The sequence below is a fragment of the Rhyacophila brunnea genome, unplaced genomic scaffold, assembly GCF_057557595.1.
Source record: "Rhyacophila brunnea isolate RB1 unplaced genomic scaffold, BYU_Rbru_1.0 scaffold_12, whole genome shotgun sequence".
Lineage (NCBI taxonomy): Eukaryota > Metazoa > Arthropoda > Insecta > Trichoptera > Rhyacophilidae > Rhyacophila > Rhyacophila brunnea.
In genome coordinates this window covers 20,107,280-20,123,496 of record NW_028232774.1, presented here as the reverse complement: position 1 = coordinate 20,123,496, position 16,217 = coordinate 20,107,280, and the positions used below count along the sequence as shown (strand labels likewise).

The 16,217-nt window shown below is 31.4% G+C and overlaps 1 protein-coding gene across 1 annotated transcript in view; it reads right to left on the bottom strand.

Annotated features, from left to right (window-relative positions):
• LOC147077888 (uncharacterized) overlaps window positions 1-13,187 on the bottom strand; it is a 525,490-nt gene extending 512,303 nt beyond the window's left edge. Inside the window, exon 1 of the mRNA XM_085940151.1 lies at window positions 13,052-13,187. Within this exon, the coding sequence (XP_085796277.1) occupies window positions 13,052-13,157 (106 nt within the window). The 5' untranslated portion in view covers window positions 13,158-13,187. The remainder of the gene's footprint in view (window positions 1-13,051) is intronic.
• Window positions 13,188-16,217: the final 3,030 nt, after the last annotated feature.

Below are 16,217 nucleotides of genomic sequence, written 5' to 3'. Positions count from 1 at the left end.
GAATCATTTGGTACATTATCATGCGTGTTATATTCATTTTTCTTTCTCAGCCTCGTTACATAGAATATTGTAGGTTTAATATGCTTATAAGCCATAAGCGTAAACATATTATGAGATTCCATTGTGGTAAAAATATAATTAATATTATGACGTAACCTTAGACTATATATAAATACATCTAGACGCCACCCATTGCATTGCTAAATGAAGCTGCATGCCGTGCGTTTGGTTTGTGGGCGAGCGAACGCATTCGTACACAAATGTTTGAGACCATAGACCATTTTGCTAGTGCTCGCCCAAAGTGCTCGCACTAGACGCTCAGAATTGAAATATATTTTTCTATTTTTTGTACGTTATGTAGTATTTTTAAGCGGTCAAAATGCAACCATTAGGTAAAGATATCCATAATTTAAGTTATTTTAAAGAAACACTAGGTCACTGATAGTAAAATATATAATAATATACAAATAAATTATCACGAACATGTATCAACTTACCTATGAAACGTAATACCATCTTCTTGCTTATCAGTACGGCTACCACATTTTAATACAACACAAAAAACCATCTTTTATACTTAATTAACTAAAAATATTTACCACTGCCTTTATGTTTAACACAAAAAATATCAATTTTAGCAACACGCGCTCGCAGGTTATCGACGCATAGTTAAGCAACAAACTAAGATTTGGCGGCGACACCACAGCAAATTATCTTACACATCTGTAAACCTTTTATCTTACTCTAGCGCATGTCGCAGAGATTATAAGGGTGCCGAATACTTTCTCACTCGCACTTATGCATCGTTTTTGTTCAGGCCTTGGATACATCGACGTAACCATATATCGACTATTATTACTAATATATTAGTTCGACAACATAGACCACTCCAAACTAATCCACCCTAAGCCACATAGCCACGAGGTCCTACGTTTGAAATATTGCATCAGCAGTTTTTTTACGCCTGAGAATATCTCAGGAGCAGATAGCCAAGATTGATGTCGCCGCGCACTCAAATGTGCTTTGGCTGAGTTTATAGAGACTTATAAAAAGTGCCCATGCGAGAGAAGAGCACGGTGAACTATAAAAAAAACAGATTCTAATTAATCGATATATAAAATATACAAAAAACGAAGCTAAAACAATGTCGATATACTTTATGTGAAGAGATCTTCATTTCCACAATAAGACGCCGCAAACAATGAAATTTCTGATTAATGTGCAAAAAAATCTGTAAAATACCCATCAGAAAATATAAGAATTCCATACACAGATTTTAAATCCCAGTTTAAACAAACAATGAGCGAAAATAACGGTAAATATTTAGAAAATCTTGGGAAAGAAAAGGAAACACACTACTATTATAGTAGATCTCCTTAAACTTGGTTTGGTAAACATTGTAAAATAAAGCGAGATGTAATAGTAACAATAGCTAGAAGCAGGACAGGGCATTACAGTCACAACGAATCATTGTACAAAATTAAAGTGGTAGATAGCCCTCAGTATCAGTGTGGGCATCCCACTCAAAATCCTCACCACATTGTCTGGCAATGTGATGCCTATGACCAAGAAAGAGAGGTGTTAATGAGTAAATTGGGAAACTGCAAGTTATACCCTCCTTTCACGATTAATTCGTTCCTGGCAAAACCAAATATTTCAGTTATGAAAATTGTACATAAATTTCTCCAAAAATGTAACGTAAATGTCTAGTGTATAGTGTAACAAAAATGTAATTCTGAATTATTAATAATGTAACTATTTATGTCTGTAGTTAAAAAAGTGTATGTATACTTTTATAAACCATTGTAAAGCAGAATAGTCTTCTATTCAGAGAAGAGCTCAATTGCTTACAAAAAAAAAAGACGCCGCAAATTTAGCCAGTAATTTGATAATTCCGATTCAGAAAATCCTTTTTTTCATATAAATTGAATAACCGTGACTACTGTCTTTAAGTATTGCTTTCTATGTCTACGTTTTATATCAGATATTATAATTTTAATGACATATTTGTGAAGAATGACTTCTATCTGTAAATGGTTCAGTTGGTAAACTTTTATAAATAAATTTTTAAAAAAATCAGCAAAGTACTAGTTATACATTTTACCATGTAACATTGGAGCTAACTGAATTTGAGTAACAGAGGCCTGCAACAAATACGGCCTCAACCTGAATACTAAAAAGACAAAATACATAAGAATACGCAAGTTCCCCAGAGATTAAAGGAGGTGCAAAGTAAATGGAGTGCCCTTGGAGTGAGAAAATTCCCTCACATATCTGCAGGGACTTACAGGCTGCACTCTGGATGTTAACTACGACTATATCATTGAACTGAAATTCATCTTGAGAATAGTATAGAGTAAAATGCTAGGTTGACTTTTACATATTACGTAACTGAAGACAATAATAATATGTAGCTATGACCTAAACTAAGACGTCACAATACAACGTCATAGAAATACAAAAGCCGATCGCCAATGTAGCTCAATTTAGAAAGCGCTTCAGTGAGTATTAAAAAAAGTCAATAGTTAAAATTTATCGTAATTAATTACGACTCCTTTAGCGCTGTGGTCAATGTGCGTGCGTGCGATACCCAAAAGATGCAGGTTGTCTTACTTTTTTCAAAAAGATTTTTTCTATTGGTTATGTTATAATATATTTTCTCAGAAGTGTTTTCAAAATGATGTATATTTAATAATTAGAATGTTACATTCTTAAATCTTGTGAATTATTCGTTGAATAAAAAAAATAATTAATTATTATTAACATATTAATATTAAATTGTATGTGATTCTGTGGAAACTGATCAATAAGTTGTGAACTCCTGATTAAGTGGACAAAAGGATTGAATATGGGCTTAAGCAGGACTCATAGTCTGGATAATGAATGATACACCGCATTCGGAGTAATCCGAACCAAGAACAATGTAAAGAAGTTTAGTTTGCAAACTGTTACTATCAGATGATTCTACAGGCTATGAATGTTTAAAGATGATTATATTACAAAATATTGATCTGTTCAATTGCTACGTTTACCTGTACCATCGATATGCTACAAGCCGTCAGCAGCTAAGGCGTGGACCGATAAAGTTTAAACCATAGTAGACTATAATTATTCAGGTCGTGGCACTGAATTCCGCATTACAATGATAGTGCTAGTTATTAATTATATTTGATTACGTAATATTTCGTTAAAATTATTACCATTTATTTAAATATGCAACAATAATTATTTTCCACATAAAACAGTTTGCCACATTGCATTCGAAGTATGAGCAATAACTATCATTACAATCGAAGTTGACTGCTCTCGTAGTCCAGTGCGTAATACGCAGGTCATACATTCGGGGGCGCCGAGTTTGACTCGGTGAGGTCACAATAGTAATCGTGGGCTTACCGTCAAAAGTTGGTAAGTCTCGAAATAATGTTGTGGAGTAATTATTTCAATTTGAAAGTTTGACATGCCCTTAAAATCAGGCACAGTGCTAATTTCTTTGTGCTTTATGCGCATGTAATATATGCGCATAAAGCGCATACAATCACCAATGTATGTGGTCAGTAGCGGCTCGACACCTTTATTGGTGGTGGGGCTTAGACATTAATTAATAAATATACATACCTACCTACTTTCTCATATTAAATAATAATATAATTTTATTAATGAAGAAATGAGTAATTTTTCAGTACAAATAATATGAGTATCCCAGTCGTCACTTAATCACATCCAAAAAGCGTGCTTTAAAATATTAACTTAATTAATAATAATTATTATTATAGATTTACCATTATCAGTTTTGAACAACGAAATACAAAGAGCATTTTTACTCACCTGGGGGTCGGTTGATTCGCTCCCCAGTATGCGTATACTATCGCTAATGCATTCATATTCTCTGTAGACTGAAATTTGTATCGCAGCGACGGGATGAGACTGAGTGACCCCGGTCAGTGAAAAATAGACGCCATACCTTTTTTAATTTGTACATTATGTTTCACCGTGAAATAAAACGTATTTAATTTAATTAATTATTTTAATACCGCGTAATCATCATTATATTATTATATAATTTACAATCATCGTTTTACTTATTTGTATAAAAATAATAAACATCTCTATAAAATTACGACGGGTTTAGATGTATGAAGTAAACTAAATAGTTCATTAATTAATCATCTAATTATTAGGTATATTATAATGATAAAAATATCGGACGTGTAGTTTTGATACGATAACGATGTGGCGATGGTCCCTACGAACCCTTAAGGCAGAGCCGCCCCTGTATGTGGTCATATTATATTTTATGTTGAAAAGGACATTATAACACAAGACATTATGTCTTAATATATTAATGATTTTCACAGTGTTATTATTATTTAAATTTTCTGGCAATTGAATTATTGTCATTTGTGTACTATCTCTTCCTTCTTCATTTCAACTTTCGGGATCATTACAGGATTAATTTGTGAAATGAGATACGACATAATATTCAAAATGAACTGTTGGTGGTGGTTTATTGTGTAAACGCAAGGGGCGTTCGCTTCGGCGGATACCAGCCACAAGTAACTGTATTCCTATTTCGAATTTATGATTTGAAGTGGAAATTTCTTGTTTTCTTAATAACCTAAGTTTTTATTAAATTAAACATAATAATATTATATTGTAGTGTTGGCACATAATTAATTAAAAGCATGGACTCGTTTTGTTCACTTTTTCTACTCATATAGTGTCCGTGTAACTGTGCGGGAGATGCTTTTTGAGTTTAAACTTTAAACCATGGCCCACTATATTTGTTTAATACTACTGACATGCAATGAGGCCCAATGATAGTAGCGTATTTAGTAATAGAAAAGAAACAATCACAAACATCCAGACTTTGAGAAAATCATATAAATATAATTCGTGGGGTTGCTGCCAAAAGTTGGGAAGTCGATAATTTAGGTATTTAGAGTTAACAGCAAATTGTGTGTATATATATCATATAATAAATATATATATATATATACTAGAATTCAATCTTAGGATAGTAGCAGGTTTATAAATGGATATTTAAAAAAATATCGTATGTAATGATTTACTTAGCATTTTGCAAGAAAACATAATTTACATCAAATATAAAGATTGGTTAAGCTGACGACACCAATAATTATTTGAAAATCCTGAGTTAGATTATTTATAAAAAAAAAAATATATTTAATATCTGTGCACTAAGCACGGGGTTTTTTGCTTATAAGTTAATCCAGCGCTGAATATAAGAAAAATTACTAACATGGCAAATCGCTATGGAAACGTGCATGCTGTGCATAACGCAAAAAAAAACAGATAAGAGTACGTGATATGATAGAGATCGCAAGCAGAGTAGAATAAGTTAGGGGAGGCCTTTATCTAGCAGTAGATTGATCGTGGCTGATGATAATATCTGACATCACTTATAGTATTGCGTCACGTTATTGCGTGATCCTTTTCGTCGTAACCATGTTGAATTATTTTCTTCTCGTGTCACGATTCAATAGTTACCTACCCTTTGCGCGCAATGCTAAAAAACGTGCCATTTCCGGACAGACGTTATATTATCGAAATAACACTTTATTTTCAACAGGCCGAGTATTTATTTACTCTACACTTAATTTACTAAGGACTGTTTTTATACAGCCCACATAACTTAGGAGCCCCATTATAGGTGACAATTTAAAGGAAACTGTAGTGATACTTGGTATATGTGATAGAATGACAAAACATGGAAATATATGCAATAGTATATCTTTAAAAAATCATGATAATATTATCTAAAAAGAACTCAAAGATAAACTTACAATTAATTAAAAAAAATATGCTAAAAATGAGCGACCGGTTTCAGAATATTATGATTTGTTTTTTTTATTAATAAAATCTACTTTAAGAAGTTATCTCATAAGTAAGTATATAAAAGTATATTTTTTTAACATATCATACAATCTTGTTGTTGTTCGTGGAAAAGCTCAAAATCGTTAAAATTTTTCGTGAAAGTGTCGTCTTGACTACGTCACAAGAGTGACCGACGGATGGATCTGTTACATTGATCGCCAAAAAATTAATCTCTCTGCCATTACAGTGTTTTTATTTAAGTGTTGCCAAAAAAGGTATCTACATTAATTTTGTAGAAAGTAAAAATATGTTTAATTTTATACATATATTTTTTTTTACCTTTCAGCCGGGATCGATACACTGCTGGATGACGGCCTAGCTTACTGCACTCTTCTTAATCTCCAGTTATTTGCCGCTATGCGAGAACTTTAAGAGTTCATTGATCCAGCAGGTTTAAGGGTATCCCTGTAGCTTGGTTGTTTAGTGCCCCTTGGGTACTACTGTATGGCTGCATTTATTTAGCAGCTTTCCATTCGCCGAGCGACATGTTCAGTGAGTGGCCATTTCATCTGTTTGGTGACCTCTATCACAACGCGTAATTTTGTCTGCCTCAGTATCAATTGGTTTATTTTGTAGTCTGTCCGCATTATAATTACATTAAAAAAAATGCGGCGTCTTATTGCGGACGGGAAGATCTCTCAACATAGTTTTGTTTGTCCGTATTGTCTTAGGGCGCAATGCTCAATTCATACTTACCACAAACTTACAGTAAAATTGGTAAATAGCCGAAATCCATCTGTTAACTATAGATTATAGACATAAGGAATCTTTAACCATAGACTACTTTTGTTATGAAATCGCCCCCTTGCCCCCCTTCTGTATTTTCATTTACCACTGACAGCTGCTGTCAAAATACATTTACGTGTTTTTAAAACGGCCAATACACTCAAATTCATTTAACAATTGATCTCAATATGGGCATTGAACAACTATTAAATATCCGTGACATTTAATACGACATATTTTCCTTTACTTTCTTGATTCTGTACATGTCTTAATTTAGTAAAACCGATTATCGAATTGAAATGTCAGTGTCAATGAATTATGAATTAACTTTTCTTATTCAGATTTAGATATTTATGTAATATTAAACCAATAGATAGGTAGTTGAAATATATAAGTACTTAGTTACCTACACACCAACATGGTTATATTAGTTTTAATCACTCTATATAATTATTCACATCATGGCATATTTGTATTAATTGTAAATGACAAAATCTGACATATCAACGGCAAGTGTTACCGTATCGGGAAAAACATGGGTCAAAAAATAACTTATATCTTTCACTAATTGCGGAGACATTTAATCAATTTAATTAAATATTAATTATGTATTTATAGTTATTGAATTTATTTTGTATATTTTTCATATTTTTGTCATCGTTTAACAATTACAAAATAATTTACCTAAATTATGAAAAAGAGAATTTGTATATATGGTAATATTTTCAATAGAAAAACAGAACGAAGCTATTGCAGATTTGATGGACCATAGACAACTCGATCATAACTATGAAAGGCTTTCTGGATAGTGTTTTGTTGTAATTTTGTTGTAATTTTTTTGTAGTTATGACAGACGATTGAGCATCGCGCTCTTAGCTTTGTTTTTTTGTATCTTACAACAATGACATTATGGACAACGCACTCAATACAGTAGCTAGCAATTAAATTCACGCACAGCGACATTTGCACATGTATAGGTAGACGTCATGCAATTGCCATTATGCGATATCACGCATCGGGAATTTATAACAATATCACCTTTATTGTAATGGCGTTAGAATAGTGTTTCTAGTGTCAATGTTCATTTGAGTGAACCCGTTTGAACCAAACCGTTCGGCAGACCCGGCGAAAAGCATCGGGAATTTATAGCAATATCACCTTTATTGTAATGGCGTTAGAACAGATTATGCCATTCGGCAGACCCGACAAAAAAGTGAGTGTCATTTTTATTCCCAGATGATTCATCCATATTCTTACATATCAGCAAATTCATTTATTTCTGTTAAGTCTCATAATTTTTGGATGTCCCTTATATTAATGGTCTATGTTTCACATACATACTGAACACTGGTAGCATACATAGGTCGAACAATTTACGCTTATGTCGGTACTTCAGTGAAACGGCAAATAATTTTCAACTATAGGTGCGACGAAATTTTGGACTCGCTGGCAATCGGAGAGCGAACGTCGAACTGTGAATACGTCAATTTGTTTCGTGATGGCGACGGGGGTATTAATTCTTAAATTGTGTAAAGATGACTAAAAAACGTTACCCATTTACTTAAAAAAGAAAACATGGTAATGAATATATTATTATTGTTACTAATAGAACAATAAACAGAACATTAAATGGACGCATGTTGCATTTATATGACAAAATATATTTCGTTCGGCACGCGTCATTTGGACAATTCGCGCATTGCCTAGCCACGATCTTTTTAGTCCATGCTTCAACTGAGGTATAGGTTTAATCTATAGTAGGGGTAGGTCACGTTTGAAAATATTATTTACAAACCTAAATACGGTCCATTCCAGTTTGCTTCTGCGAGAACTTTTCTACTATACACTATGGTTTATTTATATATAATTTAGTTTTAATTTTGTCACAGTACCAAAACGACACTCCACCTTAAGTTTGGTTTTGACTTTGTAATAATGTTGCTACTCAATAGTTACGCTACTGCATTCTAAATTCAAAAACGTGCCATTTTTCAATAGACTATGTATCGGAATAACAATTAATTTTGTACAGGCCCAGTATTTACTCGAACACTTTATTTACAATGGGCTGTTTTTACAAGAGGCTGTTTTTGCACGGTCTCTGTTTACAAGCGGAATATCTGATTTCTATTTTATTAATGTGATCGAAATCACGTTTCTCCAATCTCTGCGATCAAGTATTTATCGCCACAGCTTTGCGATACACCGAGAGATTTCAAGGAACACTGTCGACTTACCCCTTTCGTATTAAGTCTTAAGTATTAAGTTAATTAATGAACGCGTTATATTATAAATTTTATATTTTCATTAATAGTATGTAAATTTATTATGTAAATAAAATAACACATAATAAATTGTAATATATACATTGAATACGAACACAAAATGATAATATAAATATAATTATATTCAATTCCACACGTTGGTTTATTAATAAGTTTATAGCTAATTCGATTTTCATAATTATTATTAAAACACATTCATTTTATAAAATATTAATTCTAGTAAGAAAACGCTAACTCAATAGTATTTATATATTTACCAAGTTCGATCCTAGGAAAATCATATGAGCCTCCAAAGAGTTGAGGTTATATTAACAGATTTGTGTTTTTACAAGAAATGGGAAACACTTGCCCAACCTATTAGTTCCAAACTCCTGAGTTCAAAATAAAAATACACATTGAAAAAAAGCAACATGTATTATTTTGAAAGACTCAAGATTTAAATCCGGGTGCTTTCCCTAATTACTGATATTCATCACATAATATACTTACTATAATAAATATACACAATAGATGCGATGAATGTGTATCAAGTTTTATAAAGTATAATATTACAATACATATTATTATATTCCCAAATAAATGTATTTATTTTAAAAAGATTACGCCACACAATTAAATATCGATCGGGTTCGGTTTCGAGTTTTGACCAATTACACGGAGTTTTCTTATATAAAAAAAAATCGCTGTACGTACTTATGTACGCGCGTTAGAAGTTATACTTCTTTGGCGTAACAAAACAAAAACAAAACTTGTGACAAACTAGATTCTTTGACTAGGTCTTAATTATCTTGTACACACTTACACACTCAAGAAAAAGAACCACTTATTGGAACGCCGTTGGTTTATTTCTATACACTTTAACTTATATTACTAAATTATATAATGGTTTCTCGTTGTTTTTATTTTTAAAGTACCAACTGTCACTCTGACGTTTAAGTGTTTGTTTACGTAAGGAATTGCAAATGGCCGACAATAATAAATTCGCTGCCTAGGCAACGGAACAATTCTAAACTATAATATTATACTGTATAATCGTCACGATTGCAGTATCATACTGTGGTGTAAAGGTAGTGCGTTTGCCTGATAACTGAACAATCGGTGGTTCGAATCCAATCGAGTGTGTTTTTTTTCGTGTGAAAAAATAAATTATGTGTTACATGCCACACGCCAAAAATACACTCTGATCTGATTTTCCAAACGCGCCAAAAAAATTATAATTTCAAAAAGACCTTCTTTGAAACGAGATAGGTATGTAGATTAAATAAAACTGTTATTTTGAACGTAAAATATTGAAGGTATATTATAATTGTCGAGAGTACACTATCCGTTTCATAACTTTGTACTTTTTACTACACTGATACGCTTTAATACACAGAGCATAAAATTAAATTAAATGGTATTCACATGTATTAATATAATATGTAGTAATAAATAAATAAATAGATAACATAATTATGTAAAAAAATATATTACATCATTGTAACCCTGATCAGGGTGAAAAGTTATGAAGTGGCAATTCTACTTGATGGAATTCGAATTTAAATCCATTAGACTTGAGCTTAATTTGAATATTAATGTATATTTATATATTTTTTATACATGAAACATGATTTAAAAATGTGAAATTTGACTACCAATAATGTAATAAAGGTATGTATAAATTGTAGATTTCTCTTATTATTATTTAGCCATTTGTAAAGTTTATACCACGCCCACATGCTAGCATTTCCAACAATGCTCAACCTTTTCGAAACCTTTTTTTGCAAAGAAAAACAACAATGTGCTCCGACATGTAACCTGAATAAATTGGGGCATCCGGAGGAGAACGAAATGCGAGGATATCTTTTTGTATGGCCTGCCATCAGCAAACAGTGTGCTTATTTGCAGAGAGGAGACGACGCAGGAGAGAGCAAGCACGATAAGGCAGCAGAACTTTCAGCTGATGGCCCTTCTTTCTAATTAAGTTGTTTTTGTACAAACAGAGGAAAGTTTTACGAGGTGGACCTGGGAGATGTTTAACTACAGGGAATAGGATGAATCTTTAACGCGGTTTCTTCTTTCTTCGTGAACATAATAATGTATACGTAATTTTAAATGTTCTTGTTTAATTCATAATGGAGAAGCTTTGCGTAAAAATCCAGTAGTTCTGCGGTGAAACTTTATGGCTATATAATTACTTACATTACGTTAAATTAGATGAACGTTAAATCAGTTTAATGTTCCTAATAGTTAAATCTTTGTAAAAATCTATTATAAAAAATATCCTAAAACAGAACAATATTAAGTATAGAATTAACACACTTATTTTTGAAAAACTTCAGAAACAAACATATTAAAAAAAAATGGAGTGAGTGGGCCTTGACTCACGTCTTTCACTTTTCGGGTGAGTGCTTTGACCTCTAAGCTATCGATCCGCCTATGATTCATGCGAATTATTTCTTACATTGACGATTAAGCTAAAGTACTTCAAATTCCGCCAATAAATAATAATAACAATATTGAATAATAAAAAAATCATTATTCATAAGTACTAATAAATAAATAATACGTCGCCAGCGCCTTAACGTATGTTACAATGAAGTTAATAAGATCATTTACTCTAATTGATCAAAAAGTAGATTGCCTCCGGATTGGTGGAATTTGAACAAGTACCTCAGTAATCACAGTGACCTTAGACTTAGATAACTACCCCAGAGACATTTTCAGGCGTCAAGAACTGTTCATGCTTCACAACCAAGTCTAGAGCCTCGAGGCACCCTAGAATATTAGTGTGGTGTTTGTGTTGTTTTAATGTTAACGCATTATCCAACATACCTGTCTGATACATATTATGTATAATACAAAATATAAAAAACAGCTCTAAATGTATGTATGGTGAAGCTACGGTATGCTTCAATGGCTTGAGATTGAAGAGGACTGGTAAAGGCTCAAACGGTCTACACTGGAGTCTGCGTGCATTGCACGACAAATAAAAAAACGAAGATTCTAATTGGATGCATTTGTAATCAAGTAAGACCTGCATCGAAGCACACAAACTGTAGTGTTGTCCGTCTGAATCTAAATGAGTAATCTAATTTATAATAAAGAAGTAATTCTTGGTAGCACCGTATGGTGTCCATATATGCTCTAACCGCTTTGCAAATATTGAAGATATTATTCAACCTTTGATGTTCCCGTACGGATAGTAAATTTCAATGTGCTCTCTCCGTTTCCAATTAAGAGGCAATTCGGTAAGTAAATAATTCATCATAAATATAAGTTAAGTTGTTGCTTATAATTGCACATTTTTTTTTCAATTATTTGTTTAAATGAATCGTAATAAATATTATAAAATACGTATCAATAATTATGTGGATTCTAGGTAAAAGTGCTTAATCTAGTTTGGTTGTATACTGAGATAATCGGTTTTGAAATAAATCACAGTTTTCAATTTGGTGTATTATATAATTGAGTTTTTGATTTTGTGTTATATTAATTAGTAGGTATAAGTAATTTTACTTAGAGTTAAAAATGATTTCTCAATTTAAGCTATTTCTACAAATCAAAATATCTATTTATTTTGCATACTTGTGACAAAATCTATGATACACAAAAAAGAGAAGAGCACAATTTTACACACATTAACATTAAAATCTTCAACGCGACTTAAAAACTTACCATGCAACCATAGAATTAATGTTCTAAAAAAATAGAACATCTACTTTTATGGAAATAATAAAAAAACGTTATTGATTATTTATTTTATTATATTATGGAATCTAATAATCATAATATATCAATATTTTATTGTACATGAATACAAAAAACAATCTTAAAATAGCCTTAGAAGACACTTATCCAGTATTAAAAGACAGCTTTGAATAAGATAGGTAGACAGATAATATGAACAGTTATTACGAAAAGCTCTTCGAAAACTTACTCAGTTCACAATATAATGTCATAAGTATTATACTATGCAAAAGCTTTTGTTTTGACAAAAATAACTTACTAATAATAGTAAGTAGCATCGTGAATAAAAATTTTCTCTTTTTTAGTTTCTTAATATTAAATTACGCGAATATAATTAATTTCCAAAAATACAATAAACATGAAAAATATCGTACATTATTTAAAAAAGGATCGTTTACGAAGTTAATTGCACTTACCATTTTTTATGTAATATCCCGCGTGCGCCTGTGGGCCGGATACTCCAGCCTGGGCCCCCCTCAGCTGTTCATCGGGACCCACTGGCCCCCCTTCTACTCCTGCCATTTATTTTATTTTATTTTACACTTTTATCACACAGAAACACAGTCACATAAACATTTTGCACTAATGTGATTATTTTATTTACGAAATGGATGTTTATACGTTTTTATTATAAATTCACAACAATTAGAAATACCGATGATCTAGTAAAAAAATATTTAAGCTATTATACAATGATTTTTTTATAATTATTATTAATATAAATAAAACCTATTGCAATTATTGATGCATTAATCTATATTAAATATACAGCATACAATTATAAGTTAAAATACACTTAATTAAATAATTTAACGTAGATAATCGGATTTGCTGTATTTCTAAGTATAATATTATTTAAATAATTACATACATATAAGTACTGATATTTAAAATATTTATTTTAATCCTGAATTTTAGTATATCTGCACCGCGCTCTGAAAAAAAAGAGAAAATATTTTTATTATAACATTTTCAAAAAATAATAATTAGAAAATAGAAATATGAAGATTTATTTATTTATTTTTATATAATATAAAATGTTCGGTACTGTTCGGTTAAAGCGGATACAGCGGAAAACGCATTTTGAAAATAGCCGATAAACTGGATTATTTGTTAGGTTAACCTAACCAAAACTAACCTAACCTAACCTTACCTAACCCAACCTAACCTAACCTAAACTAACCCAAACTAACAAATAATCCAGTTTATCGGCTATTTTCAAAATTCGTTTTCCGCTGTATCCGCTTTAACCGAACAGTACCAAATGTTCTCTGTGTGTAATGTGATCATACATATTTTTAAGTTTTTAACCGATTAATATCTCAGAATAAATTAAATCGAGATACAATTACATTTGTTTTTTGACCGTGTACAATCCTAAGAATATCACATGGGCGTACACAAAGTGGTATGTATTAACAGATTTTTCTTTTTACCAGAAATAGATGTTAGCTACTTGCTTAACCAATTAGATCCATAATCTGTCTCCAAACACACATTGAAAAACGTTAGGTGTAATTGCCTGTCCCAGGATTCGTACTTGGGACCCACAATATTATAAGCCGACGCGTAAGCCGCTCGACCGTCATGGGCAATGTATAATTACCACATTGTCATATTTATGGATGTAAAGTTTTCTCAGATTATTATTATTATAACAGATCAGCTAAAATAGTATACCAATCGGCATTTATACTCAATTCTAAATTAATCAAAAATAATATTGATGACTAACAAAATATGATGAACATTAATGTAAATTCTACAGGGCAAACTATAAACCCATATTTTTATCATCGTTTGGCCCAAAATTTTTATAAAATGCTTTAACAATTTTTGTATTGAACTTTGGCTTATAAAACACATAATAACATAACTTAAAAAAAACATAATCAAGTAAAAGTCAATAAGAAAAACTTTTCAGAATAGCAATTTTAAATTTATAAAATATGATAAGTAATTACTATTTTTTGGTAATTTAATATTTTAATAACATACATGGTGTATCTTTAAATTGATATATTAACTTATAAAGTTGAAAAATTTTCCAGGTATTTTGAATCTATACATTGACGAAATGAAAACAATTGCGATGTTTGGGCTCTAATATTTTCTAACTAAAACTTTTTTGTAATAATATACAATTAATCCAATATATCAAATACTTCAATAATAACTAGGTTTTTCTACTTATAACTTTAGCCCGTAGCATGATAGATAATATTATATATTTTTATAAGTAGCCCAAGGTTAATTCAAATTACCAAATAAATAAGGCCGCCGTCGAAATACTTATTATCAATGGATGAATGATTCACTACGCAATAACAAACATTTTTATTATAACCACAGCTAAAATAAATTTCTTTAAACGATGCTTTCGAAAACAAAGAATCTAAATAAAATATTTTTTTAATTTAGACTTATCCGGAATTACGGAGAATCAAAAGAATTTCTCAAAAGAATAATGGATAAAAATTGAAATCGTTCGTAGCCAGGCGAATTACAAAAGAAAGAGATTTATTTCTGAATCTTCCTATTATCCAAGTATATATCTTCAAAGATTTAGTGCCTACTTACTTATACTTTTGGTATTTTAGTATAAGTTCTTCAAAACGTTATCTATTTCACAAACAATTCAATATACTTCAATAGAGGAATCAACCCAATAAAAATAAATATTTATTTACGTTATCCGTAAAAAAATGGTACATATGAATTGAAGAATAAACTTATTTACGAATGATTGTACTCTGTAAAGTTTTGACAATGTCTTTGCATGTGTCATATATAAACATTATAACACAAAGAATAAAATAAAGTAAGTCAAAAAATAAACAAATATAAATTGCAAAACATAGTATTACACTTTCTATTTATGTTTTATGCCCCGTTTACATGGATTTACTGATGACAGTACGTATTATCGTGGCTATAACAAGAAAATGCATGTGAAAGTACGTAGTATCATGCAAATTGCAAGATTGCATGCATGTATCGAACATGTTCAGAAGCTTCTGAATTTTTACGTGATAGTTAGAATTTGTGAGATATCTAAACATCATTTCATGAAAAAATTCTCATAAAAAGTTCATTTTTGGTTTACTAGCTTCGTAAATAAGAGGGTATCCAAGAAACAATCGACAGGTTGCATGACAACCCATCTTGCGTTGGTTTAAAAATCAACGCGAAGAAAACCCACGTTTTGTGTAATAGCACCTGCCTTGATCCAGATTTCCCTCTGATTAGCGACGGGAAAATTTTTGAGAGCGTCGACAGCTTCAAATACCCGGGGGTTCACATCAAGGGAGATGGCATTTTGCAGAGAGAGCTTGCTATCCGAATGGGAATGGCTGGAGCAATATTCAACTCGATGTGGAGTATTTGGGACTCACGATTGTACTAGGTCAAAACCAAATGCCACCTATTTGACGCTAACATTCTGACGGTGCTGCTTTACGGTAGCAAATCATGGCACCTTACAACCTTAAAACAGATGTTTGCGATGGATACTGAGTGTGCCGTGGTATGACTTTAGGAGCAACGAGGAGATAATAGAACGCATCAAGCAGCCTCTCATCA